The following is a 22,629-nucleotide window of genomic DNA, read 5'->3' on the forward strand; positions in this document are numbered from 1 at the left end:
TTGAAGTTTCACTGAGCAGCTGAATCAACTGGGACAAGCCACTTACAATCTTCTTTTTTAAATTAAAAGTAATGACTTCATGTTTTAAGTTAGTCTTACTTGGATTTTCTGCTACTTAGAGCCAAAAACATTTTTGCTGATATATTATTATTATATACATCAAGATTTTATATTATAATAATATTATTTTATATTATTAATATTATTTTTAATATATCTTATTTTGTATACTATTAAGAATATGGGACTGGGGGAAGAAGAGATTTGCTTAGAATCAAATAGAAATTTAGTAACACACTGAGGAGCCAGATCTAATTCCAGGTCTAACACTAGGCAAGGCACCAATTTCTTAGCCTTAAAGTTACTTTGTTTCGCTAAAAATAGAGCTATCATATGATCCAGCAATCCCACTCCTGGGCATATGTCTGGTAAAGATGAAAACTTTAATTTGGAAGGATACACACACCCCAGGGTTCATAGCAGCACTATTTACAATACCCAAGACCCGGAAGCAACCTAAATGTCCATCAGCCAATGAATGGATAAAGACATGGCATACATATACAATGGAGTATTACTCAGTCATAAAAAGAATGAAATACTGTCATTTGCAGCAACATAGATGCAGTAGAGATTATCATACTAAGTGAAGTAAATCAGAGATATCATTTATAGGGGAAATTTAAATATCATACACAAATGAATTTGTTGACAAAATGGAAGCAGACTCACATAGAAACAAGCTTAGAGTTACCAAAAGGTAAACAGTGGTGGGTAGGGATAAATTAGGAGAATGGGATTAAGAGATACACAGTACTATATATAAAATAGATAAGCACTAAAGACTCACAAACTGTATTTTATATCTCGCAATAACCTACACGCCCTTTATGGCTGTTGGCTTCGTCAGAAAGAAGTTATACTGGTAAAGGGGCACACAGCCTATACACAGCTCTGTGATTTGTTCTTAGAACACAGTCCCCCTTGGCCAGAGATGCTCTTAATTTTTTGATTTTTAAGCAAGGCATAATCATCTTGAGGTAATGCAAGGAATGTGAAGAAATCCTACTGCCATCCTTTCAGGAACTGAGTACAGACTTGGCTCATTTAACAAAGACTGATTTCCAAGGCTCTTATTGTTTTACAGCTACAGCATATTTCACTGCTGTGGACTTGGCAACTGCTGAGATCACTTCGCCCTTTAGTAAACGATTGAAAGATCTAAGGGCCACTGCAGTGACACAAGCACTCATGCATGAACAAAACCAAATATTTCGAGCCATTTTCGACTCCCCTGATGCTGGAACGCATGTACTTAGTCCATGATGTAGAGTATTTTTTCTTGCATATATACTGAATATTACCTAAGTAGCAGGAAATATAATTGGGTGTTTTACCCACATGGTTCTAGTTAAACCTGACATGAGGTAAATATTAATAAGTATGATTATCCCCATGTTTCAAAGACTGGTATTCAGTTACAGGGCTTCCCTGGTGGCTCAGACTGAAAAGAATCTGCCTGCAGTATGTGAGACCTGGGTTCAATCCCTGGGTTGGGAAGATCCCCTGGAGGAGGGAGGGCATGGCAACCCACTCCAGTATTCTTGCCTGGAGAATCCCCATTTAGTTACAAGAAGGCATTTTCTCAGAATCCTTTGATATGTCAATAAAACAATAAATGAAAAAAAAAAACAATTAATGATGGTACCATCTCAAAACTAGCTTAAAAACCAGAGGATCATTGCTGGGTACAGCAATGTGCTTCTCCTGTATCATGGGACTCTACAGTAAACAGTACCTCTTTTAAGAACCAGGCAGTTAACGACCCAAAGATCAGCATATCGTTGGCTTCCTGGTCGTGATAAGGAATGCCAACGCTGCATGCTTCCCAGAGGTCTCCTTTCCACTTGTCCAGGTTCCAAGCCGAATAGCCAATGTCAAAGAGAACCACGTAAGGACTCCCTTCTATCAGCCATCTTCCAAAGCGCACCTGCCACAGAAAGGACACACAGCCATGGAGTAACACTAGGCAATGCAGGGGAGGAAAATGTATTTGTACTTAGAAGCTGTACTTGATAGAGATTGTATTTAGAACTCCGGAGATTACACAAGCCATATAGGAAACAATAGCGGTAACACGGAGCATCTCATGTTTGAGACTGAAGAGGAAATGGGCTGCCACCCATTCATCTAGAATTTCCAAGTTCTTGCTTTTCATTAAATTTAGTCATTCAAATGAAGTATGTAGATCATATGATCTTTGTTCTTCTGTCTATCATTACCTTCCCATGACCTTGAGCTCATGGTTTTAGGTTGTTTCTCTAGACAAAGGTATATGATTTCTCCTATTCCTCCTATCCAAAAAAAAAAAAAAAAGTGATGTTAAGTGTTTCCCAATATGGTTACTGCAAGAAATCTTAACTAAATATATTGACCAAGACATATTTTGGGGGGTTCCCAGGTAGTGCTAGTGGTACAGAACCTACCTGCCAATGCAGGAGACATAAAATGCGGGTTCAATCCCTGGATCAGGAAGATTCTCTGGAGGAGGGCATGGCAACCCACTTGAGTATTCTTAACTGGAGAATCCCACGGACAGAGGAGCCTAGAGGGCTATATGGCCCATATGGTTGCACAGTTGGACACATCTGAAGTGACTTCACGCACACAGGCAAAACACATTTTCTCTTTAAGATAACTACTCTATTATATTCCTCAAATTGATTATTTTATTCCAAAATATTTTACTTTGTAGATGTTTTAATGTAGTAGCTGTTTCAAATTTTTCCAATTAAAAACTATATAGTCATTTGTATGTTTAAATTTTAACTTTCCTTTTGGTATCTACTTTTCTATAGTAATTTACTCATGGTTTTAATTTTATGTTTCTTCTATTATGTGCAAGGCAATTCCATAAATGACTTCAAACCCTTTTTGAAGTTGGCAGAAGCTAAGAGCCTCTCTCATTGGGTATCTAGTCCTCTCTAGTAAACTGAATTTACGTTGCCGGCATTGACCTTATGACTCCTCCCAAGGCTGAATTTTCCAGAGCGTGAAAGCCCATTTGATCACCATTCCCTTACTTGGGACTCAGGAATTCATGGTGATTTCTTTCTTCCATCCATGCCTTGGTCAATTCTGAAAGATCCTCATTACTTGTCAGTTTCATCCACTGCAATTCAGTATTTATCATGGCATAATTTCCTATTCAGATTTAGTTTTCCTGAGCTCCAAACAACCTTTCAATAGATTCTTTTGGGACATTCATTGATTTATGCACATTTAACAAATAGCTACTGGCTGCCTAATATGTGGCATATGATGTAGTGAGCTATGAGCACAGAGAAGTGTTGAAACTACAGAAAATGTAAGCTAGCTTGTCTTGACTTCCAATGCATTCTTGCTCATGACAGGAAACATCTTTACATCAGAGATCCACTTGGAATCTTGAGTGCAGTCAGTTTCATCATGACTTTCTTCTCCCTCTTCTTTCACAAGAGCTTCAAATGTGAGGGGCTTCCCTCATAGCTCAGTTGGTGAAGAATCTGCCTGCATTGCAGGAGACCCCGGTTTGATTCCTGGGTTGGGAAGGTTCTCTGCAGAAGGGATAGGCTACCCACTCCAGTATTCTTGGACTTTCCTTGTGGCTCAGCTGGTAAAGAATCCTCCTGCAATGTGGGAGACCTGGGTTTGATCCCTGGGTTGGGAAGATCCCCTGGAGAAGGGAAAGGCTACCCACTGCAGTATTCTGGCCTGGAGAACTCTATGGACTGTATAGTCCATGGGGTCGCAAAGAGTCGGACATGACTGAGAGGCTTTCACTTTTACATTTTCAAATGTGAACCCTTTCTAACATCTCACTCATTTCATCCTAACGGTATAAGCTGCAACTTTCGCTATTCTAATTCTCCACACCATTCTCACTCTGATATGCTTTCAAAGTACCCTCTGGGACTTCAACTTCCCTTTTAAACTAAATGTTCTACACCCTAAACCTCCTAGACACCAACACTCCCATCAACATCTCAATGAAAACTCATTTTTCCACTCTTAGAAACTATATTCCTCAGGTGAATGCGAAGGAAAGTTAAGATTTTTTAACATTATACTGAAGCTTTTAAAACCTTATTCTTTCTTTGTATATAAAGATATCTCTGAAATTTACATTATCCAAACATGTTACCTTTCCCTATTCAATGAATCTCCTGGGTACTTTTCTACCTTATTCTGGGAAATTTTAAAATCAGGATTGTATCCTACACACTTACCTCATAGCTATTTGACCTTACTGACTTTAAAGAACTTCATGTCCACTGCATGTCAGCCACCCAAGCTCAAGGCTGCAATCTTATCCTTGTCAATAGCCAAACTGTTACTCCTCTGAAATGTTTATCCTTCAACACAACTTCCATAACTTCTCTCACTGAGTTTTTCCCAGTGTATGTATTCTTTCATTTTCCTCTTCAGCATCTCCAGTTTCTAGGATCCTCCTTCTTGTCCTACATTATCACCATTTTTTTCCTTTCATCGCTTCCTTTCCTGTCCATTTCAGACCCAACCATCCAGCAACTCAACCATTAATTCAGTCAATTGCACAGTTACCTCCAAGACTTACGCGACCTTGCCCTGTTGCACACCTGCTGAAATTAAATGACACTGAATCTCCAACTATTTAACTTCTAACACTTTCACTCAGGCTGCTGACTGCAGTAAAGCCCCTCTACATATCAACCTTCAAGTTGTGAACTTTCAGAGATGCAAAAGTGCATTCACATGTTCAATCACATAAATTAGTTCACATGTGTGGCATACATTGCCATGTGTGCCTCCTCTACAAGTGGTTATGCTTTTGTGTACTTTACTGTACAGTACTGTATAGAATACACTAGTCTAGTACTTTATTTCAGGCCCCAGACCCTATGCCATCAACATCAGGCATGCATGAAATTGCAGCTCACCTTCTATCTCCTATTGCTGATGATCCTTCAGCTCTACCATCTCCAACTTCCCTCCTCCAGTCAGTAAATCTTCTTGTCTCTTCACCTGATGCCAGCCCTTGAATGCTAGCTGTGGGACCGTACTACTGTACTTTTCAAGGCACTGTACTGTAAGGTTAAAAATGTTTTCCTTTTTGTGTTCATTTTTCACGTATTGTTTGTGTGAAAAGTATCATAAACCTATTACAAGACAGCGCTATATAGCCAATTGTGTTAGTTGGGTACCTAGGCTAACTTTGGTGAACAAACAATTGAACTTGAGAATGTGCTCTCAAAACAGAACTCATTCATGTATAGAAGACTGCTGGAGAAAGTCACAGTTGTGTATATTTGTGCCATTAAAAAGCCATGACTATACCTTAAGGAGGGGCTTCTCTGGTGGCTCAGTCAGTAAAGGATCTGCCTACAATGCAGGAGACCTGGGTTCAATCCCTGAGTTAGGAAGATCCCCTGGAAATGGCAACCCACTCCAGTATTCTTGCCTGGAGAATTCCATGGACAGAGGAGCCTGGTGGGCTACAGTCCATGAGGTCACAAAGAGTCAGACATGACTAATCCACTAACACACACATATACCTTAATGATGTCCGGAAATTCTTTTCCCTATTCCTTAAACACTTTTCCAGAATTTCTTTCTTCACACTCTCTTATATTAATACTTGCATTCTAACTCTCAGAAGCTTGTCTTGAGCACTTAAGATCACTGAAAACACGGAATGAGATGATCTTGAATTCCTCAGTAACTCATTTCTGTTTGCATTTATCCTTTGTTTCCAGTTTGAGCAAAAGGAATGAAGAACAATCCTTTCAGCAGGGCTTTGGATCTCATTTCTTCTCCTGTTCTCAGTGACCTTACTCTCTTTCATCATCTATTCCTTCTAAACTTTCAGTTTCTCTCTGTCCTCTGGATGCTTCTTTTTGGAATATAAATATGCTGACTCATATTTAAGAAAACACGAATTCTCAGAGCCATATCACTTGAAATGACTTTTATCCTTCCTCTTCGTAGAAAAACCTCCCAGCCACATTTCTGTATCCTTTATCTCACTACTCATTCATTCCTCAAGCTACTGCAATCTGCTTTAACCCCACTTTCTCCTCTGAAGTTGTCATTAGCAAGATGACCACAAATGATCTGAGTATTACTCAACCCAACTGACCTGGGTTCAATCCTTGGTTGATCCAATCCCTCCTTTATACTTGAAACTCTCTCCTTCCTTGTCTTGACATCTCTATTCCTATTGAGGTGGCAAAAATTACTGCAAATTTAGTAGCTTAAAATGGCACAATTTATTATCTTACAGATTTAGGGGTTAGCCCTCTGAAATGGGTCTTATGAGTTAAAACTGACATGTTGGCAGAGGTGCATTTCATCAGCAGTCTCTTGGGGAGAATCTGTCTTCTAGCCTTGCCCAGTTTCCAGAGGCCATGTGCATTCCTTGGCTTGTGGCCCCTTTCCTCCACCTCAAAGCTTTCATCACTTCAATTTCTGCTCACTTTGTCATATCTCCTCTCTGATTCTAATTCTACTGCCCCCCTCTTACTAATATCAGGATACTTATGATTACATTGGATCCACCCAGATAATCTGGGATAATCTTCCCATCTCAAGAACCTTAACACTGTCACAACTACAAAGCCCTTCTGGTTCTTATCACTAGCTGAGCTTCTACTTTTGCAGTCCGTGACTTCTTTTCACGTGGATGTTCTAACACATTGACATCGCCCAAGTTTTGCCTCTTGGTCTATACTCTTCCACTGAATAATGTTATAAACACCCATAATGTCAACTACAATTTAGACACAACTGACTTTTCCCCAAGCATCTCTATTCTATACCCTCTGCTGAGTTCCAAACCTACTACACTACTAGGTTTTCATAAGGTGTCTCAGATGTAACCTATTTAAAATCAAGTTCATCATCTTTCTCATAATCCAACTTCTTTGGCCTAAGAAGATGAGTGGTCTTTGCTTGTGAGTTCATGTAAAGTGTGGTGTGTTTCCACAACAGTTTACTAAGACTTGCTGAATGAAGCATCAGATGGTGTCTTTTACCTGGCAGCCGTGTTTGTTCATTGTGTCCATGGCTCTTCTAACAGCATCATTCACAGGTTCACACTGTTCCACCTGAGTCTTCATATTATGCTCAAAATATGGACCAATCAGAAAATAGTTGTCTCCCCATTCATCTGCTGTTGTTTTGGCCTTTGTCTGAATCACAGTATAGATGCCACCGACTGTTAAAAAGAAAAGGTCCCATTACCATTCAGGCTAATAGCTCATGTTAAGTGATAAAGGGTTAGAAACAAGTCCTCAATTTTTCTATGTTGCTTAAGTAAACTTTTTTTTTTTTTTCCCTGTGCAATGCAGCATGTGGGATCTTATTTCCTTGACCAGGGATTGAACCCATGCCCTCTGAATCCCTGCATTGGAAGGGTGGAGTCTCAACCACTGAACCACCAGGAAAGTCCAAGCCAACTTTTTTTGAAGTATAGTTGATCTACAATATTGTGTTAGTCCTCATTTTTAAGTTAGCACCTGGAATCAAGCACATGGATTTATTTAGCTTTGTAAAAGAAAGTTTTTAAGGAATACTATCAAGGAGTTAGTCTTTGTTTCAATTCCATGCTGGGTACAGAGCAGCAGATTGGCAGCAGCAAATCATAAATATTTAAAGGAAACCTGAAGAGACAATTGGGATAAAGCAGTACCTGGCTTAAAGCTCTATCTACATGGATGTGTCAAAGGTGGGAGAAACAGCTATTGTCATGGCATGTGCCCTCAGCAGGAGTAATCATCTTTCACTTCTTCTCCTTCGGTGGCCCAAGGGCATAAGATAAGACCAAGTATCAGCTACTGCTCAAATTATGAGCAAATTTGGTGGCTAAGATGGTAAAGAGTCTGCTTGCAATGCAGGAGACCTGGGTTCAATCCCTAGGTCAGGAAGATCCCCTGGAGAAAGGAATGGCAACCCACTCCAGTATTCTTGCCTGGAGAATTCCATGGACCAAGGAGCCTGGTGGGCTACAGTTCATAGCTGCAAAGAGTTGGACATGACTGAGTGACTAACACTTTCACTTTTTTTACTTTCTCCCAGAATAAAGAACCACTTCCCTTCTAGGGACCAAGCAAGTACCTTTTGACAAGGGGAAAAACCTGACAGATCTTAAAGGCGGATGCTTGGTCCAACTCACATGACATAAATCCAATATAGTACTTCATTTTAGCTCCCTGCCATTGCTGCCACTACTATTAAAACACAAAGCCAAAAAGTAGTATACTTTTTGAAAATATGCCTACTGTTATAGCCAGCATGTCTACATCTGGAAAATTGTCCTGGGGGGAAAATAAGATATGCATTTAAGGATATTTGGGTTTCCCAGGTGGCTCAGATAGTATAGAATCCACCTGTCAATACAGGAGACCCAGGTTCGATCCCTGGGTCAGGAAGATCCCCTGGAGGAAGGAATGACAACCCACTCCAGTATTCTTGGCTGGATAATTCCATGGACAGAGGAGCCTGGCGGGCTACAGTCCATAGGGTCGCACAGAGTCAGACATGACTAAAGTGACTTAATATGCGTGCATAAGGATATTTATTAAAGAATTATAAAGGTGAAAAATTGTAACTAGCTTAAATTGAACTCATTAACTCATTTAACCTCTCTGAGGCTCCATTAGCTCACCTGTTCAAGGGGAATACAATAGTACTGAGTTGGCCAAAAAGTTCATTCAGATTTGTCCCTAAGATGTTACAGAAAAAAAAACCTCAATGCAAAACCTCCTTTTGGCCAACCCAATACTTCACCTGGGGAGAAAGGACAGGTTGGAGCAGCAATATTAAAAATTATGCCTCATTGGGAAAAGGTGATATTTAAAGTAAGTACTTAAAAGAGTAAGGGAATCAAGCAAGTTGGTTCATGAGGAAGAATTTTTTAGGCAGAGGGAACAGTTAGAGCCAAGGCGCTACTTTTGGAGCAGAGGGTACCAGCAGAGTCATAGGCATTCCCCTCCCTCATAGGAGGGATGGGGAAGGTCAAGGGGAAGAAAACCCTTAGTAAACTGCACAGGATAATTCTTATGCCAGCTCAGAGCAATCACCTAGTATGAGAATATGAAAACAGTCTAAATCAGTTTCTTGAGTGATACTTTGCCCATGAACCATAGGCAAAGGAATGACTCAAGAAATTCTATGTAAAATCCCCCAAACTAATACAGATTCTGGCATTAATCATCAACTCTACTTCGAAGAACAATTTTGTTACTTGTACACGAAAAAGAAAAAGTCTTATTTTTCATCATGGTTTTTCATAATGTATTTCAGTTCTTCAGCATATGGAGTTTGATAGCTACTGCTGCTGCTACTGCTGCTAAGTCGCTTCAGTCGTGTCTGACTCTGTGTGACCCCATACACAGCAGCCCATCAGGCTCCCTCATCCCTGGGATTCTCCAGGCAAGAACACTGGAGTGGGCTTCCATTTCCTTCTCCAATGCATGAAAGTGAAAAGTGAAAGTGAAGTCGCTCAGTCGTATCCGACTCTTCACAATCCCATGGACTGCAGCCTACCAGGCTCCCCCACCCATTGGATTTTCCAGGCAAGAGTACTGATAGCTACTATATTTCTTAAATTTCTTATTTCAATCATTCAGACCTTAAGTAATATTTACTTGTATTATATGACTTACAATGATAGTCATAATTGACAGCCAAAAGGTAGAATTGCCATCTGCAAATTTCTTGAACCACTCAAAACATACTTTTTGATAAGTTGCTTTTTGAGAAGTGAGACACAAAAGGCAAATATAAATACTACTACTACCTGACAAGACAAGGTTCAGTAATTTAGAAAAGAGCTAATATAACTTCCAAAATGTAAATATTACATGTAGATTTCATATAAGCCTACATAAGTTTATTGTCCTTTGAAACTCGATCTTTAAGAAAAAGCTTTTTGACCATACCTAAAAGAAATTGAAATGGCCACTTGAGCAGAGTCTGATAATTAAGATATTATCAATCCCAGCTACCATTGGCTGATGAATGCAGCATGGGACACAAGAAGATGATCTGCAAATCTACAAGCAGAGCCTTCCAGACTGGATCAGAACAGACGGGGTTCACTTAACCATTCAATGATGAATCTGATTGATGCCAACATCAAGGACACCTATGCACTTCGCCAAATTCTATAAAAGTTTAGGAACCATTGAAACCATTTGTTGAGAAAAAAAAAATTAGACAAACAGTTTGCAAGGGTTACTAAATAGAATTTTTCTCTAAAGTCTGAGTCACATCTTAGCAACATATTTAAATATATATTTATTTATATAAGCTTTATTCAAGCCCACTATCAAAATAATTTAAAATCTTCAAATAATTTCTCCTCTTTGTAGACTTACTTCCTTAATTTGTATCTAATCCAGGGGAATACATGTTCAGGTTCTGATGGCATACACTTCTTAAATGTCTTACATTTCTATTCTGGGACAATCTTTTTTTTAATGGTAAACTTAAAAAAAAATTAATTAGTTGATTTGTTATTGGCTGTGTTGGATTTTCGTTGCTGCCCACAGGCTTTTTCTAGTTGTGGGGGGCAGGGACTACTCTTCGTTGTGGTGTTTGAGCTTCTCATTGTGGTGGTTTCTCTTGTTGCAGAGCACCGGCTCTAGGGCAAGGGCTCAGTAGTTGTGGTCCAACTGCCTTAGTTGGCCCGAGGCATGTGGAATCTTCCTGGATCAGGGATTGAACCTGTGTCTGCTGAGTTGGCAGGTGGATTCTTAACCACTGGACCACCAGGGAAGTCCCTTGAATACTCTCTTTTATTTGCAACTATGTATCTTGACCAGAGATTTTAGAACATCCTTCCTTGTTTGTTCGATTTTGTGTTGCAAATTCAAATACAATTGGGTTAATGCAAACAAAACATTTTTATTTGCTAAAGGATATAAGGGAGAAGAGAAATTCTTTATTTCAAAAAAAGGTAGGATTTGAGAATTGAAATGCAAAGATAAACACAATTAATTTGCTACTTCTTTTTCCCATTTGAGACTTTCAGTTTTGAAATAAAATAGTCCCCGAATACCCTTAGAGTGCTTATAAATACTATGACTATATTATTTCAGTCTCAGGAATAGAAGAATAAAACTAAAAAAAAATTTTTTCATCCCATATTGGTTGAGACCTGATTGTAAATAAATTTTCCCCCATCCCCCAGACTTCACTCCTTACAGTCTTTCTGTGAGGAGGTTCTCCTACTGCTAATGTATATGCTAAGGCTTCATTTCAGGCCCTCTCTATCCTTCCCAGATTTATATGCCAACTACTCTCCTTAGTTTTCACTCTATTTACCATCTTTAACCCAACTCCCCACTCAGCTTGCTAATTATCGATAAGTATGATAGCTTAGAAACAGGGTCATTCCTATTTTTAAATTTGGAGTATAGACCAAGGGTTCACTAAAATCTATTTTTTAATGAATTATTGTTTTTCCACAGTGTAGGTCATTGAATTTGGACTGACTCTTCACTTTCAAACATGTACTTTGCATTTTATTGATCTCTACTTTCCTGAAACAACATGGGAGCTATCTCTCATGTGAGGGCAAAGTAAAGAAAGAAAAGATGAGCTCTCATAAACATATGTGTCAGTGAAGTAGCTAAAACCTCAAGTCATCATCTAGAAGTACTGCCGACATTGTTAAAAGCAGAACTCCAAGGCGGTATGGAAGGTGGGAGCCAGTCATAAAAAGGATTTTTTGTTGAGTTGATAAGCCATGGCCAACTCTTTCTTGACTCCATAGACTGTATGTAGCCCACTAAATGACTCTTTCCATGGGATTTCCCAGGCAAGAATACTGGAGCGGGTTTCTTTCTCCAGGGGACCTTCCTGACCCAGGGATCGAACCCTCATCTCCTGCATTGACAGGCAGAGTCTTTATCAATGAACCACCAGGAAAGCCATAAAAAGGAGATACATATAATAATATATAAGTATGTATATAAAGAGACTCTTCACTATTTTTAAGTGATTAAAAGTCAGAGAATTTAGAAGTCTATGATTTCAGTGTGCATAGCTACTCATCTGACTCCTATCCCAAGAAACAGTTGCAGAAACAGGGACAGTCATTACAGAGTTAGACATTCTCTGAGGCAGCAGGTCTGGTGGGAAAGAGACTAAATGCTACCACTGACGATGGTCACCAAATGTTTGTGTGCCTGGCAATCAACTAGGTCTGAGGCTCCAATCAGAGCAATAGTACAGGGCAGTGGGAGATGACAGACTTGGAGAAAGCCCACAGGCATGCCCTCCCTTATTCTATCCACGATGGCAGATCTGAATGCTTTATGCAAGAAGGGCTTAGTCATGGCAATCTGAATGAAAGGCAAGTGCGGAGACTAGTGCTCTTCTTGAACCTATGTGCGTGCCAAACATAGTTCTTACAGAGACTGTGTGTTTCATGTGGTGTGACTTGGGGTGCCTTTGAGATGACATGGCTGTGCATATCCACAGCAGGCAAAGCAACCTCAACCTCTAATTTTAGTGTTGCCCATGATTATACTCTTTGCAGCCAAAGATGGAGAAGCTCTATACAGTCAACAAAAACAAGACCAGGAGCTGACTGTGGCTCAGATCATGAACTCTTATTGCCAACTTCTGACTTAAATTGAAGAAAGTAGGGAAAACCACTAGACCATTCAGGTATGACCTAAATCAAATCCCTTATGATTACACAGTGGAAGTGAGAAATAGATTTAAGGGACTAGATCTGATAGAGAGAGTGCCTGATGAACTATGGACTGAGGTTCGTGACATTGTACAAGAGACAGGGATCAAGACCATCCCCATGGAAAAGAAATGCAAAAAAGCAAAATGGCTGTCTGGGGAGGCCTTACAAATAGCTGTGAAAAGAAGAGACGCGAAAAGCAAGGAGAAAAGGAAAGATATAAGCATCTGAATGCAGAGTTCCAAAGAATAGCAAGAAGAGATAAGAAAGCCTTCCTCAGCGATCAATGCAAAGAAATAGAGGAAAACAACAGAATGGGAAAGACTAGAGATCTCTTCAAGAAAATTAGAGATACCAAGGGAACATTTCATGCAAAGATGGGCTCGATAGAGGACATAAATGGTATGGACCTAACAGAAGCAGAAGATATTAAGAAGAGGTGGGAAGAATACACAGAACTGTACAAAAAAGATCTTCACGACCCAGATAATCACGATGGTGTGATCACTCACCTAGAGCCAGACATCCTGGAATGTGAAGTCAAGTGGGCCTCAGAAAGCATCACTACAAATAAAGCTAGTGGAGGTGATGGAATTCCAGTTGAGCTATTTCAAATCCTGAAAGATGATGCTGTGAAAGTGCTGCACTCAATATGCCTGCAAATTTGGAAAACTTAGCAGTGGCCACAGGACTGGAAAAGGTCAGTTTTTATTTCAATCCCAAAGAAAGGCAGTGCCAAAGAATGCTCAAACTACCGCACAATTGCACTCATCTCACATGTTAGTAAAGTAATGCTCAAAATTCTCCAAGCCAGGCTTCAGCAATATGTGAACCATGAACTTCCAGTTGTTCAAGCTGGTTTTAGAAAAGGCAGAGGAACCATAGACCAAATTGCCAACATCTGCTGGATCATCGAAAAAGCAAGAGAGTTCCCGAAAAACATCTATTTCTGCTTTATTGACTATGCCAAAGCCATTGACTGTGTGGATCACACTAAACTGTGGAAAATTCTGAAAGAGATGGGAATACCAGACCACCTGACCTGCCTCTTGAGAAATTCGTATGCAGGTCAGGAAGCAACAGTTAGAACTGGACATGGAACAACAGACTGGTTCCAAATAGGAAAAGGAATACGTCAAGGCTGTATATTGTCACCCTGCTTATTTAACTTCTATGCAGAGTACATCATGAGAAACTCTGGGCTGGAAGAAGCACAAGCTGGAATCAAGATTGCCAGGAGAAATCTCAATCACCTCAGATATGCAGATGACACCACCCTTATGGCAAAAAGTGAAGAGGAACTCAAAAGCCTCTTGATGAAAGTGAAAGAGAAGAGTGAAAAAGTTGGCTTAAAACTCAACATTCAGAAAACGAGGATCATGGCATCTGGTCCCATCACTTCATGGGAAATAGATGGGGAAACAGTGGAAACAATGTCAGACTTTATTTTTCTGGGCTCCAAAATCACTGCAGATGGTGACTGCAGCCATGAAATTAAAAGATGCTTACTCCTTGGAAGAAAAATTATGACCAACCTAGATAGCATATTGAAAAGGAGAGACATTACTGCCAACAAAGGTCCTTCTAGTCAAGGCTATGGTTTTTCCTGTGGTCATGGATGGATGTGAGAGTTGGACTGGGAAGAAAGCTGAGCGTCTAAGAATTGATGCTTTTTGAACTGTGGTGTTGGAGAATACTCTTGAGAGTCCCTTGGACTGCAAGGAGATCCAACCAGTCCATTCTGAAGGAGTTCAGCCCTGGGATTCCTTTGGAAGGAATGATGCGAAAGCTGAAAGTCCAGTACTTTGGCCACTTCATGCGAAGAGTTGACTCATTGGAAAAGTCTCTGATGCTGGGAGAGATTGGGGGCAGGAGGAGAATGGGACGACAGAGAATGAGATGGTTGGATGGCATCACTGACTCGATGGACGGGAGTCTGAGTGAACTCTGGGAGTTGGTGATGGACAGGGAGGCCTGGTGTGCTGCGATTCATGGGGTCTCAAAGAGTCAGTCAGACACAACTGAGCGACTAAACTGAACTGAACTGACTGATGACTATAGTAATCCTGAATCATGTGTTTCTTCCTTTTTTCCTGCTTTTGCCTTTAAGAACAGAATCATGCAATTGTTCAGACTGAGAGTCGTCGTGAAAATGAATGATTCAAGGTCCCCATTTTATGAATAAATTTTGTAAGAAATAATAATAAGCTAACAGTAATTAAGGAATAGGCACTGTTCTAAGTGAGTTACAGTTGGTATTTTCTTTTAGTTTTCACCACGTTGTTAAGGAAGATGCTATTATTATCTTCTTTTTTTTTTTTTTTTTTTAGGTGGGGAAACTGAGACATAGAGGCTGCGAGATGGATCCAATATTAGACATGTAATGATGGAGCTGGGATTCCAATCCAGGCACTCTGACTCCAGACTTACAGGCCTTGGATAGCAGCATTGTAAGTAGAATTGTCCCTTGGTATCCACAGCAGGTTGGGTTTGGGACACAACTCCCTGACCACTACTCTGGATACCAAAATCCTAGATGCTCAAGTCCTATATATAAAATGACATAATATTTGCATATAACCTATGCACATCCTCCCACATACTTTAAATCATCTCTAGGTTACTTGTAACATCTAACACAATGTAAATGCGGTATGGTCAATCTGCTGGTGTGTGGTAAAGTTTTGCTTTTTGGAGCTTTCTGGAATCTTTTTTCAACTATTTGTGATCCAGAGTTGGTTCAATCCACAGATATGGAACCATGGATATGGAGGGCTGCCTTTAACTCTATGGAGCAACATATTGATGAATCTTTGAAAGTGGTGGTGGGAGGGACAGAAGGAGAAAGTGAGCAGGGTCACACAAAGATAAGAATCTTTAGGTCTTGGAGAGGGTGGAATCATTTCTACTCTGCTTTAGAGAAGGCCCATCTGGAAAACAACACTTAGGGGAAACGACTTTTTTACTTTGGCTCTAAACATTCTGATCTAAAAAAAACAACTGGGTTTTATGGGAACTTGGGTTAAGGGAACTTCAGAGCAGTGGTTCTCACATTGATTATAGAGCCCTTTGAAAATATAATGAAATCACTCAGATCTTGACTCTGAAAAAACACATATACATAATGAGAAAAAATTGCTATATATCTTGGCTCTTCTTTTACCACTTTGGAGCAGTCCTTTGAAGCAATCTGACAGGCTGTATCCCAGGCTATATTCCTCAGAAAGTCCACTGAATAAAACACAATTCTCAACTTTTAGATTGTGCAATCTTTTTTTTTTTTTAGCCAACACTGGCTTAGGGCTAAAAGAAGTTGTTTTTAATCAGTTTTTAGAGGGGAGCATCTATTTAGTGACTAAATTTCAGAATGGTTCACATTTATTAAATTAGCATACACTATTTTTGATAACATTCATTAAGCTCTTTTTAATGACTCCAGAAATTCTCAACATGATCGTTGGTCCACAGTTTTCAATGATTCAGGCAAGTTTGTACAAAAGAAACAATTGTAGCAAAGAAGTTGAAAGTAAAGCTTATTTCCAGTGTTTGGGCAAAGCCTCCTTCCTAGACCATAGTACAGTCTCTTACTGTACATTCTTGCTAACCTGTCCCCCAACTAGTTATAGTGCTTTTTGTGGTGTATATTAATATATACAGGCTTCCCTCCTGGCTCAGATGGTAAAGAATCCACCTGCAATGAGAGAGACCTGGGTTAGTTCCCTGGGTTGGGACGATCCCCTGGAGAAGGAAATGGCAACCCACTCCAGTATTCTTGCCTGGAGAATCCCCACGGACAGAGGAGCATAGCAGGCTACAGTCCTTGGGGTTGCAAAGAGTCAGATATGACTGAGCGACTAAGCACAGCACAGCACAGCATTAATATACATAATGGAATATTACTCAGCCAGAAAGAAAGAAAGAAATTTTGCCATTTGCAACGAAATGGATGGGCTTGGAAGGCATTGTGATAAGTGAATTAAGTCAGACAAAAAAAGACAAATACTGTACTGTATGATACCACTTATATGTGGAATCTAAAAATGACAGCAAACTAGTGAACAAAAAGAAAGGAAGCAGGCTCACAGATAAAGAGAACAAATTAGTGGTTACTTGTGGAGGGAGAGAGGGGAAGAGGAGCAATGTAGGGCCAGGGGGGAAGTTATTGTAGGATTACATGAAATCACGTGTGTGAGACTTGAAAATTATAAAGCATGCTAGAATTTAAAGAATCTTTCATTCAGCAAAAAAAATAAAAAATTAAAAAATTAAAAGACACATCTCACTCCTTACCGCCTTCCACTACTTAGAACTTCAATGGCCTCCCACGCTTCTTGGTTGGAAATGTAACCTCTTAAGGCTATTAACTCACTCTACATTTCACAGTCCAGCCCTTGTTGGTGTCTCCCATCTCCTCTCAGGCTCCACTCCTCTTAGCCTTTCTGAGCTTCCCTCAGATCCTTGAACAGAGTTCACTTTCTCACTTCTGTATCTCGGTATGTACAGTTCCCACACACTGAACACTGTCTGCTCTTTATCGCCACTTCCTCATCTCTACCCAACAGCTATTTATCCTTCAGGAACCAGCTCAAACGTCTCTCTGTTAAAGGTTTTTCCCAAGCCTCCAATTAGACAGAAACCTCCCCTCCCCCCACTAAAGCACAGGCTGCTGACCTTAGAGATATTACAGGTTCTTATCCAGACCATCCCAATAAAATGAAATTGCAATAAAGAGAATCATGAATTTTTTGGTTTCCCAAGTGCATATAAAAGTGTTGTTTATACTATAACACAGTCTATTAAGCATGCAATAGTATTTTGTCTAAAAATATAATGTACCTGCCTTAATGTAAAAGTATATTATTGTTAAAAAGGCTACCCACCACCTGAGCCTTCAGTGAGTTATAACCATTTTGTAATAGTAATGATAAATCACCATAACAAATACATTAATAATGAAAAAGTTTGAAATATCATGAGAATTAATAGAATCTGACACAGAGACAAAAAGTGATTAAATGCCATTGGAAAAATGGACTTGCATGATGCAAGATTGCCACAAACATTCAACTTGTCAAAAAAAATGCAATATTGGCTAAGCACAATAAAATGAAACACAATAAAATCAGGTCTGCCTGTACACTTCTAGAGCACCTTGTTCTCATTCTTACACTCATTACAGTTGACTATAATTGCATGTTTAATGTCTGTAAATTCTGAAAGATTGGGAATCACTTCTGTGTTGTTGAATTCTACTTTCATTTCCCAGTGTCTGATATCCAATAGATAGTTGATGAATCTTTATTGAATAAGAATGAATGAATGCATAAAAGCAACATATTACAAGGTTAATAAAGTAGAAAAGGTAATTTTGAAGTCTGAGAATTAACACCCAATAATTTAACCATGAGTCTCTCATTTGTTATATTTTACACATTTCCATTGTTTATAGTCAAAATTCTGTCAGGAAGGAATTTTCCCCTTCTCTAAAAAATCTTTTGTTTTCTTGGATATAAGTATGTTTTCTTGTTTGCCATGAAACATTTGTAAGATGGCTGGAGCATACGTACTATGTACATTTCATCATGAAGAAACTGATGTTCAGGCAGTTTAAGGGATTTTTTTCTAAGTCTCAGAAAACCCTGACCTTTTTGGACTGCAACTCTTGTGTTCTTATACCTACAGGATATTTCATTAGACAGTGGACATTTAATTTTTTATTCTTACTTGCTAATAAAAAAGAGAAGTGGACTCAGGAGACCAAAATGCTAGTCCCAACCTTGCTATGTACTTGACCATTTAATGTATCCTTGTAGGCATCCTTTTCATCTATGAAGTAGAGAAGTTGGATTCATGATCTTGAAGATGTCTCCTATATTGCTATGAACAGCAGGGAAATAAAAACTCGAAGTGAAATTTTCAAAGAAACTATAGTGTCAATGTCTTGTCAGAGATGCACACAGTAATTGTCCATTTATATAAAAATGTCATAAATCAGACTATAATAAATATTGAAGCTATGTTGGAGAAAATATCAACTTGGGTAAATCACTTTAATGGGTTTCCTCTCGACAAGAAAATTCCCTTTATTCCCTCAGTTCCCATTCCCTTGCATGGGAAATGAAAGAAAAATAGTATCAAAGGCAGCTTAGAAGTTGAAAAATAAATGTATTCATTCCTTCATTCAGAAGAAAAAATATCCATTGAGCATTTTCTATGCACTGTCCCAGGCCCTGAGAGCAGCATGCATGTCATCAGGCTAGAAGATTCAGCGTGGGGGATGGGGATCAGTCAGTGCCACCATTGTGTGCCCAGCACCAGGAAACAATACCCTGTCAACATTTGCTAAAAGGCGAGAAAAGGAAGGAAGGGGAAGCATTCTGCACAGAAGAACCCACACAAGGGTTTCCCTGTTGGCTCAGTGGCAGAGATTGCAGGAGACATGGGTTCAATCCCTTATCCAGGAAGATCCCACGTGCCACGGAGCAACTTGGCCCGTGTACCGCAACTATTGAGCCTCTGCCCTAGAACCCCGGAGCCAAAGCTACTGAGCCCACATGCCGCAACTACTGAAGCCTACGTTCCCTAGAGCCCGTGCTCTGGAACAAGAGAAGCTCGAGCACCACAGCTAGAGAGTAGCTTCCGCCCTCTGTAGCTAGAGAAAAGCCCGCGCAACAATGAAGATCCAGCACAGCCGAAAGTAGTAAAAATAAACAAATGAATAACTATTTAAAAACAAACAAAAAAAGAAAAGACCACACAGAACTCTTCTGAACAGATTCCTGGTGCAAAAGAGGCCCCCCACCCCGTTTCTTTTCCACCAATAAGCTATATCCTAGAATGCCTGCTTTTTAGGCAGAGAAAATCTCTATTTCAAGTCACAGTCTGGGATTTACGTGTAGCAAAGATGGCTCTACTCCCAGGAGCTTTGGGCATATTTAAAAATCTTGTGACTGGAAAAAGAACATTAGGAACAAGCTGACTGAAAAACACTTTGCTTTTCCATATTAAGGTTTCTGTCCTCTTTGCCTGTTCCTCAGTAAACTACAGAGAGGAAGATAGTGCTTTGTTCTCTTACATTCATTCTGTGCATTTCTACCTAGGGAGAATTTATTTTTATTTATGAGTTTATGAATTTTATGAATGCGTACGCATGAGAATGAACACTGAGCATAAGGTAAAAATCAGAACAGATGCTAAATGTAATTTCTTTGATTTTGAGGTTTTGCTGGTTCTGATTAGCTAAAAGGAAAATGTAATTTTCACATTCATGTATATTTCAGATCCTTTAAATTATTGTAATAAACATGTTATAAGTAACAAAAACAAAAAATATAATTTCCCCCAAAATGAATATATAATAGATCACATCACATATTTTCATTTCAGATCCTTTAAATTCCACACATTATCACTGCCTTTGGTGGCTCAGAGGGTAAAGTGTCTGCCTGCAATGCAGGAGACCTGGGTTTGATCCCTGGGTCGGGAATATCCCCTGGAGAAGGAAATGGCAACCCACTCCAGTATTCTTGCCTGGAGAATCCCATGGACAGAGGAGCCTGGTGGGCTACAGTCCACGGGGTTGCAAAGAGTTGGACATGACTGAGCAACTTCACTCACTTCATCCAACAATCATTTGGGCTGGTTTTCCTTAATCTTGAAAAACTCAACCTTCGCAACTGTTGCTTTTTCTCTACCAATATTCCCTTAATATTAGTAGTAATAATCTACTAGTAGTAGTCTTAGGACTTTTAAACTTATCAATTATTTTAAACATCAATTATCAATCCATAGGGAATTGTTTTTTTAACAATTTTACAGGTACCTTTATCATTAAAAAAGTTTAGGCCGCAGTTCTCTGCCTTACTTTCTCTAGTCCAGCATAAAAGAGGTTACATCTTACTAGGAAATTGTTCTAATTTTGTTAATTTGATTTCCTTTATCTTATAATTTCTATGTTTATATAGTATTGAAGAAAAAACTACATGCATTCTTCTTAATAGGAGGTCAATATTATACCTTCAGAACTTCTTCTAAGTTAAAACTTTAATTCCAATCTAATCTTGAATTATTAGAGATGTTATTAAATATTTCACATACTTGCTAACAGAGCACATGTATATTTCAGATCCTTTCAACAGGGGTTGAAATTTCTGATTAGTCCAGATCAGGCACAGTTCTTCCTAAAATAAACTACAAAACTGAACTTTGTTCCTGAAAAAAATAATCATGAAACCCAAAAAGTAAATATTAATTCTATATTTCTGTTTTGTCATAACATGAATTTGTAATTTTAATTTAAATGCGCATTCCCTGACCAAGACTAATATTTTCAGTTTTCTCTCCCTTCAACATGTAGACCAGTGTAAGTTTTCATTGCCTGTTGAAATAGACAAGGTTAAACCTCGTCTAAACCTATACTTTGAATACTTTCCTCACTCACAAGGGCAGTTCATTCTCACTAGAGTGCGTTCTGTGAATTCCTAATCTACATTCTTCAGTGACCTGGCAAATAGATGCCTCAGGGGCAGTACAAACCTTTATTGGTCACTTCCCAAGAGACTTCAAAGAGCAGTAAATTCTCCACAGGAAGTCCGGCTTCCCACCGAGGCAGCCCACCTAGGGATGTCACAGATAGCGATCGACCTCGAAGCATTCTTCCTTCAGTTCTCCGGCACTTTTGGTCTCTCTTTCGGTGAACTGTTATCCTAGGAGTGATGCGTGTTAGGGACGCAGAGGTTCAGACCTGGGAGATGGCAGACTTTGGTAGCTTCTCATATGAAGTAAACCAGCAGAAATAAATCTCATGGACTTCCCAGAGAATTCCCAATGGAAGGTGGAATCCTCAGCTCCTTTTACACTCTTTCTGGGGAGGTCCAGTGAGGACACTATCTCTGATCGATATCTACCCAAATAACCCAGAACAATCACAAGTAAAACCCACCAGCTTAGGGCTTAGGTAAACACTCTTAGGATAACAGAATCTTTACAGGCTCATCGTGACGTTAGTACGGACCTTTAACCCTTGTCCTCTAGAACAAACTCGTAGACTCACACAGTCACTGGTACTTATTTCATCACCTTCAAAGTGATCCAAGAATAGCAATTTCACTTATAAAGTATGCAGATCATTGTAGGTTACATATAGAATTGACTGGGACATGTTTCTAAGCTTCAAATCTCTTCAGATTTCCTATGTGTTATTTTTTCTTTTGATTACCATTTTTAGATCAATAAAAACATTATTTCTAGTTGTTTTATTCCACATTGACAAATTGAATTTTGATGATAAATGTTGATCTTGGTTCCCCTTTCCTTTTACTTTTCTTAAAAATTTCCTTATGAAAAAATATAAATACCAGGATGTCTTTAGGTATAATATACAAAGAATATAATTTTGATCAATGATCATTAGATCATTTTAATGAGGTTGTAGAAATTAATTTTAGTCAATTTACCTCAAATATTATCAAATTGATAAAGAATAATTCAATGGATGGGAAAGATTGGAATAAATATAAACAAAATTCTTACAATGGTTTTCTTTAGATGGTAGTGATGACGATTAATATTTAGGTGATCTTTTCTGTTTACTGTTATCCTACAAATTTTCTGCGATAAACACATGTACATATAGTCATACCATACACAGAACAAGGAAAGAATTTTTGAAAGCACAATCAGATCACCTCCTGATTATTTCACTCTCACTCTCATTACTTTGGATTTTTGAAATTCCTGGCTGTTGGCTTTCACCTGGGGCTTTACCTCAAATACCAACACTCTCAACAACCCTTCATTTCCTAACAATCCCTCAAAGTAAACTAACCCTTGTAAATACTAACCCAAAGTAATATAACCCTTGAACCTATTATTCCTGACACAAGGGCACACTTTGTCAATTCTTTGCT

General features: G+C 39.1%; 1 protein-coding gene across 3 annotated transcripts in view; it reads right to left on the reverse strand.

Moving 5' to 3' along the window:
* GYS2 (glycogen synthase 2) overlaps positions 1-21,562 on the reverse strand; it is a 58,569-nt gene extending 37,007 nt beyond the window's left edge. For all 3 annotated transcript variants that reach the window (XM_025283376.3, XM_006067639.4, XR_003108717.3), the window contains exons 1-3: positions 21,257-21,562; positions 7,053-7,234; positions 1,799-1,990 (exon numbers count right to left, since the gene is read on the reverse strand). In XM_025283376.3, coding sequence (XP_025139161.2) covers positions 1,799-1,990; positions 7,053-7,234; positions 21,257-21,374 — 492 coding nt within the window. In that variant the 5' untranslated portion in view covers positions 21,375-21,562. The remainder of the gene's footprint in view (positions 1-1,798; positions 1,991-7,052; positions 7,235-21,256) is intronic.
* Between the last annotated feature and the right edge of the window lie 1,067 nt (positions 21,563-22,629).

The sequence above is a fragment of the Bubalus bubalis genome, chromosome 4 (assembly GCF_019923935.1).
Source record: "Bubalus bubalis isolate 160015118507 breed Murrah chromosome 4, NDDB_SH_1, whole genome shotgun sequence".
NCBI classification, from domain to species: domain Eukaryota; kingdom Metazoa; phylum Chordata; class Mammalia; order Artiodactyla; family Bovidae; genus Bubalus; species Bubalus bubalis.